The 7,500-nt window shown below is 36.8% G+C and overlaps 1 protein-coding gene across 2 annotated transcripts in view; it reads right to left on the reverse strand.

Moving 5' to 3' along the window:
- The window catches only part of ACOX1 (acyl-CoA oxidase 1), a 13,486-nt gene that overhangs the window by 1,942 nt on the left and 4,044 nt on the right, over positions 1–7,500 (reverse strand). For both annotated transcript variants that reach the window (XM_086534476.1, XM_043017444.2), the window contains exons 3-14: positions 6,399–6,564; positions 6,113–6,281; positions 5,271–5,394; positions 4,554–4,673; positions 3,944–4,068; positions 3,427–3,587; positions 2,993–3,155; positions 2,257–2,447; positions 1,942–2,057; positions 1,629–1,768; positions 1,083–1,229; positions 572–735 (exon numbers count right to left, since the gene is read on the reverse strand). In XM_086534476.1, the coding sequence (XP_086390602.1) occupies positions 572–735; positions 1,083–1,229; positions 1,629–1,768; positions 1,942–2,057; positions 2,257–2,447; positions 2,993–3,155; positions 3,427–3,587; positions 3,944–4,068; positions 4,554–4,673; positions 5,271–5,394; positions 6,113–6,281; positions 6,399–6,564 (1,786 nt within the window). The remainder of the gene's footprint in view (positions 1–571; positions 736–1,082; positions 1,230–1,628; positions 1,769–1,941; positions 2,058–2,256; positions 2,448–2,992; positions 3,156–3,426; positions 3,588–3,943; positions 4,069–4,553; positions 4,674–5,270; positions 5,395–6,112; positions 6,282–6,398; positions 6,565–7,500) is intronic.

Genomic DNA, 7,500 nt, shown 5'->3' on the forward strand with positions numbered 1-7,500 from the left:
TCACAGAGAAGTGTGGAATAATAGTTTGTTTCTTTTCTTGAGGTAACATATACGCAAGTGGTTGGGAAGGATTGGTTGTACACTACACTATATTCCGAATAAGCATCATCACCAAATTTGCAATAATCAAATAATTAGTATTACCAACTTGGCAATTACAAAAAAATCATCTTCACCAACTTTCTAGCCTCTCATGTATATCTTCTCATCAATAAAAAACAACAACTGAGTTCAGTTCATAACAATGGGGACTATTCCTACTCCTAAACAAACTTTAAAATATATCTGAATGTGAATTGGATTATCAACAGATTAATCTAATCCACCATATGTCATATAGCTGTAGCTGTACCTAATATTGATGTAACAATAAATAAATAAATATATGGTTCACACACATATATAACAACGTATCTATTAACATTCAGTACCACAGATTAGAATATGCAAGAAATTCCTTTCAGTTCTACGTAAAAAGTAAAGCATCAAAGCAACAAAGGAATTTAAAAGAAAACAACGGACGTACATATCTTTAAGAAAACAAAGGGGAAAAAAAAGAATACGTATATACCTGTTATAGACGTTACCATCCCAACAACCCAGAGTTGAGCCCAGAATGCGATCGTGGATATCAAACGAATCCACCAGAGACACCGCATCGTCTCGCAGGACTGCCAAGAGCTCACACATTTCGCCCTCCAGCGCACTGATGTTCTCCGGCGACAGGGCTTGACTCTGGTTATGGGGTGGAAGCAGAGCCTAAGATTATGTGTTCTATGTGCAAAAAAAAAAAAGAAGATGGAAAGAAAAAGAAGAAGAAAAAAAAGAGGAGAAGGAAGAGGAGGATGATGATGATGATGATAATAACAACAATCATAACAACAATAAAGATAAAAATAAAAATAATAATAACAATAACAACATTAATAATAATAATGACAATAACAACATTAATAATGATAATAATAATAACAATAATAATAACAATATTAATAATGATAATAACAATGATAAAAATAATAATAAAAGTTATAATAACAACACCAACACCAAAATAGACAAACAAAGACCTGAATCCTCACCCTGAGAAAGTCTCCCTGATTGAGGCTAATGTGGTAGATGAGGTAGAGACGGCAGAGGCGGCGAAGAACGTTCCTGACGCCCTCGCTCAGTTCGAGGGTCTCCACGTTCTCCACAAACTGCTCGCACGTGAAGTACCTGGTGTGGGCCTGAGGGGGAGGAGGAAGTGTTTCGAAGTTGGATTAAGAGAGGCTGCGTGTACGTTCACAGCTTTTCAGAGTTTAGGGGGACCGTCCAGCAGGAAGGGGAAAGCGAGAGGAGGGGGTTAATTCAAAGCTAGCTTTCAGACCATTTTGATTCTCCCAACCCAGAGCCCCCACTATAATTTTCTTATTAATCTTATAAAGTAGATCCTCTCTCTATATAATGGGTTAAAAAGAAAGAAAGAAAGAAAGAAAAAAAAAAAAAAAATGAAAATTTAATAACATCAAAGTATAAATCACTATTTTCAAGGTAAAGATGAACTTACAAGTATATAACTTAAATAAGAAAAATTGAATAAAGGTGAAACATTAAATGAAAGTGTGAAACAGCCATCATAAACTTACCTGAGCACACTTCACAAGCAGAACAGAGCATTTGTTCCACGCAAGTTCAAACTGTTCACCCTGATCGCAATACTTCTGGAGACGTTCCGCTGTCTCAGATACAATGGCTGACACAGCTGTCTTGTATGCTTCAACCAGAGCTATGAGGAAGAAATACACCATTATTTTTCTCTCTTTTCCTGCAATGGTTTTATCAGCAATAAAGACTTAACTTCCCAATTCAACAATATTATGGAAGTGATCAGATTCACAGGTACACGAATTGCAACGGTTTGACAGCAAATGTAAGATGAACTGTGCCAGAAAATACAACCTTCATTTGACAAGTTGTTGGACATGTGTGAGGAGACAGGCTGAGCAGTCAAATACGAGACAGAATGGCACAGCTTCTCCCCCTTACGAGCTTCGCGGTAAGATTTAATGATGTATCTGGAAAGGATGTCGCATGCTTTAATGATTATATTAAGTTTTAGTGAAAGGTATGCCAGAGTTAGAGATCTCTCATTCACATATGATAATGATTAAAGACAGATGATTATGCCTGTTGGCAAAAAAAAAAGTATTTCTTTCATCAACCTATTCAAACAGTGCAAGATTAACAACACAGCTCGACTCGCATATAAATCACCTTGCGACCTGAAGCCACATGACTGTGTTCTCCCCCTCATAGGTACAGGCAGCGGTGGTTGTGGTGTAGATGCGAGGGAGGTTGGAGGACGATAGATATCCGTGTCCGCCACAGGCCAGTCGGCATATTTCAATACCAGCGGCTGCATCACTTGAACTCAGGGCTTTCAATCCGCAGGATATGGCATGCAACTGAAGAGAAAAAGAACAGTGTGAAAGTGTCCATAAATTGAAGATAAATACAAGAATATGTAAAATGAAACACAGTCACAATAAAAAATTGTGACATCTTGGATTGGACAAGACTCCTTGTCAGACAATAAAGTTGAAATGGATAGGTAAATTTGGACAAGTATATATGACAGACAAATAGGCTGCAGAAACAAGAAATGAACTAGATACCTGTATATTTATTTCTGATGTAGCATTTCAGTTAATTGCAAAAATTTGCATATAAACAGAACCTGGTACACATAAAATTGGTTTATACTATCACAAATTTAGAACTATAGAAGTTCCCTTCTGTAGTCAGAAAAAAGTATGAGCTGGCCATGATTTCAGTCTTATGTAGAGGTCTTTTTGGTGTAATACTTTGACAGTAGTATTTTGTAGTTTATAGTAAACATCTAAAATCTCCAATTAAATATTTTGGAAAAAGTACAAATGAAGAACTAAGATATAACACTCTTTATGCTATTATGATGAAATATCAAAATAACATTCCTGTTCTGACAAACCTCCGGCAAAAGATCCAAGTTTCCTTCGTGAATGTTTCCTGTGGCCTCATTATAGGTGTCCCATACGTGTCTCGCAGAGAAGTGGATGCCAAAGATGGTGGCTATTTGCGGCAACAGTTTGTACTGCTGAGTCTGGTAGTCGAGAATCTGCGGTTCAGGCTCTCTGGAAATTACAGTCTATTGTCAGAATACTTAATGATATGAAAAGTTTGTTATGGAATTATGTCTTTGAATTTTGAAAAAAAAACATATACTTATATGTATTATAATAAAATATGGAAGGAAAGAATAATCTCTCTCAACAACCATTCAGAGGTTAAATAGAAATAATGTCCCTCTTGCTGTCAATCAATAAGAAAAAGAGAGAGTTAGGAAAAAATTATATTATCACGTAATCTGGCTTCACGTTCAGCATCACTATGAACTGGACTCACCCCGGTTTCAATTCTGACTGATGGCGAACTGCTGAGTAGCGCGTGGCAATTGTCACAGCTCTTTGCAGTTGTCTGTGAGAATCGAAGCAGATGGCAACCCTAACAAACACCATGGTCCCATATGCTAACTTGTCATTTGCTGGTTTGATGTAAGTTCCATCCTGGATAGATCAGAAAAGAAAAATACACTTTAATGCATATCAACGAATGCAAAGACAGAATGCAGATTGAATGTTGTGGCATACTTTGCACTGTCTTTGAATTCTGTTAGACAGAACCAAGGTTGAAATAAACCTAGGCAAAAACTAACATGTAGTTTGCAAACAAAGGTAAAAACTAATATAGAGTCGCGGTCTGCAGAATGTGGTTACAACAGCCAGTACTACAAAGATACTTATGTGCATGTATAAACACACATGTCCGTGCACACACACACGCACACACACGCACACGCACGCACACACACACACACACACACACACACACACACACACACACACAAACACATCAGACCTACCTCTAACACCTGGGAATGTTTCATCAGCATGTTAGTGCGTGGAATGCGGTAATGGTTGAACCTCAAGAAGCCGTTGTCATTTGTGTTCATTCCAAGTCTTGGTCCAATTTCTCCAACGGTAACACCTATAATGAAAAATATATCAAGGCACCTATTGCAAAAATTGATGTGGGTTATTTTGAATCTTTTATTTATTTATTTAGATCAGATTTTACAGGCTTTTAGTTTAAAGATCATTACATCACAGTAAGTGTTTTCAGTATGACTGCTACCCTCTTATTTCTTTTAATCTAATATGAACATCCTTGAACAAAGTTAATTGTGATACATGTAGAAAAGTATAAAGGAGAAAGAATAATTTCATAGAGCTAGAGATGTAATTGATGCATTTTAATCAAATCTTCATTAGAATTACACGTTAATCAAACATCTTACACTGTAAACTTATTCAATCATATCTATACCTCTCAATGAAAAATCCTTCAACGAAATACCTCAATGGATAATTCTTACAAGCACATAAAAATGCAACAATACCAGTAACCAAAGTGTATCAACTGCCCAAAAATTACATAGAAAAATATGGAAACAGAAGAGCGCTTTGACTCACCGGGAAGGGATTCGTGAGTTTCCTCGTCTCTGAGCTGGACAATGAAGGGGTGGACACCATGGCATTTCCCCCTGATGTACAGCTGCGCCATCACCACTGCATAGTTGACGGTTTTTCCCACTTGTTGCGCGATTGAAATGGTTGTTAGTTGGGGATTTATCAAGACATATGAGATGTAAGGGTTTTGCATTCACTGGCCTGTTATAATTTCATTTTTATTGCATGGTTTAACATATATAACATACTTTGTGAGGTGGTAGATACATTCTTGCGCACACACACACACACACACACACACACACACACACACACACACACACACACACACACACACACACACACACACACACACACACACACACACACACACACACACACACACACACACACACACACACACACACTACCACTCACACTTACACTCACACTCACTCCCACACAGATACTCACAATCTCTCTCTCTCTCTCTCTCTCTCTCCTCTCTCTCTCTCACTCTCTCACTCTCTCACTCTCACACTCTCTCACTCTCTCACTCTCTCACTCTCACACTCTCACACTCTCACACTCTCACACTCTCACACTTTCACACTCTCACACTCTCACACTCTCATACTCTCATACTCTCATACTCTCATACTCTCATACTCTCACACTCTCTCACTCTCTCCCTCACTCTCCATTCACCCAATATCAAATGCTCTTCCACAAAACACTTACATCCTCCTGGCCACCACTTAGTCGATGTGATCGTTGGGGAATGTAGAATGAATTCTTGTGATGTCGGGTCGTAGGTGGCTGTCGTCTCAAGCCCTCGGAGGAAGGTTCCGTGACCCATTTCAGTCTGGGGAAAGATTATCATCATCATCATTATTAGCAGCAGTAGTAGTAGTTGCAGTAGTAATAGTGATGGTAGTAGTAGTAGTAGTTGTAGTTTTAGTAGTAATGGTGGTAGTAATAGTAGTAGTAGTAGTAGTAGCAGTAGTAGTAGTAATAGTAGTAGTAATAGTAGTAGTAATAGTAGTAGTAATAGTAACAGTAATAGTAACAGTAATAGTAATAGTAGTAGTAATAGTAGTAGTAATAGTAATAATAGCAGTAATAGTAGTAGTAGTAGTATTTGGTGTATTTTACTATGAGGAAAGGATGTAATAAAATTAATACACATAAAAAAAGTCTGTCATATCCCTAGCTCTGCTCAGTTTACATTTCTTTTCTTTTTTTCACCAAGTGATGCTCTGAAAGTCCATCTTTCAACTTACAAAAAAAAAGAAGAAAAAGAAGATCAAAAAGTGGTCAATGCACACCATAGAATAAGATAAAAAGAGGAGGAGGAGGAGGAGGAGGAGGAGGAGGAGGAGGAGGAGGAGGAGGAGGAGGAGGAGGAGGAGGAGGAGGAGGAGGAGGAGGAGGAGGAGGAGGAGAGGAGGAGGAGGAGGAGGAGGAGGAGGAGGAGGAGGAGCAGCAGCAGGAGGAGGAAGACAACAAAAACAAGCAAAAAATGAAAATGAAGATAAACAAAGGAAATGAGAAGAAATCCATTCATAAACCTATGCACTCACCTGAGCATACGTTCCAATGATTTCTCCCGACCATGCCCGTCCCAGCCATATGCCCTGCTGCTCGACTGTTCCCTGACCCAGAATTGCCGGCATAAACATGACGTAGTGTAAGGCTAGTGGATTGCCATCCTTCGTGAGTGCGACACCAAGACCTGAACCCATTAGAGTCCTGTACAAAAAAAAAGAAAGAAAGAAAAAAAACGTAATATATCTTTAACTTCTGAAAATCCTCTCTCAAAATTGAATATTCTCTACAACTTCGGAAAAAAAAAAAAAAAAATCTCACCTTATACCCTCCATCTCTCCGACAATTTGCTGGACTTCTTCGTCCTCGTTAAATTTGCGGATCATGTAGCACGCTTTCCTTAGCTCGTTGGAGTATCGTTCTTCGTGGCTCATGTACTCTGGCGGAATGGGGTCGAGGAACTCTGGATCCGAGAGAAAGAAGTTTTCTGGAAAAAATTTTTTTTGTTAAAAATTGATCTAAATCCAGGGACTGGTTCTTGCCTTTATTGTTATGAATAATATTAATAAAAGATAAATGGTTAACTTTCTGATTAAAACAAGATATTTGTCATTATTCTTTTCAACAAAGAAATTAACAAAATTAAGAATAGAGTGTATTTTGTGTGATAAACAGAGCTTGGGTATCATAATAGTTTATATACTGAAAACAAATGATAACTTATAAAATCTTACAAAACAATAATCAGAACAATCTATTTATAATCAAAGCATTATCTACAAAAAAAACTTGATATGTGCATAATTTGCAATCAAACAAAATTAAAAAAAAGAAAAAAAAAAGAAAAAAAAAATCCAATTCCATTCATGAGTGGGATTTGCTTCAATTATAAGATGCAATGAAAACAAAAACTAAACCCTATATTAATAATTATTACAAAATGTTAGCATATCACCTCAATCCTAAGATCATATTACCACATAACAACTATATACCTCATAGCTTAATTAAACCTTAAACATATATATATATAACAAATAAACATAAAAAGTTATCATTCAGTACATTAATTCACTGAAATGAACATGTAACACTTCTAGCAAACATGTAAAGAATTTTTATATGATACAGCTAGGAAAAAGAAATGTTAAGTCATTTATAACCATTAATAATTCATTGACCAAAGGTATAACAATCATGCTAATTATGAAAAAAAAAAGTCCTTTGAGTTAAGAGAAGTCCAAAATTAAAATCAGAATAACTTCATAAGAATCAAGAGTCAGCCATAAAAGCAACTGAGAAAATGCACACCTAATTTGTTTTAAACTTTAGATATTCTGGAAGAAAAGGGACTTGTTAAACACTAACATGAATATGTCATTCTGAAGCCTCCTAAATCAAATTCTTTTCACATATCATATAA

The sequence above is a fragment of the Penaeus japonicus genome, unplaced genomic scaffold (genome assembly GCF_977035675.1).
Source record: "Penaeus japonicus unplaced genomic scaffold, GWHDUDI00000001_assembly GWHDUDI00000041, whole genome shotgun sequence".
Classification (NCBI taxonomy): Eukaryota; Metazoa; Arthropoda; class Malacostraca; order Decapoda; family Penaeidae; genus Penaeus; species Penaeus japonicus.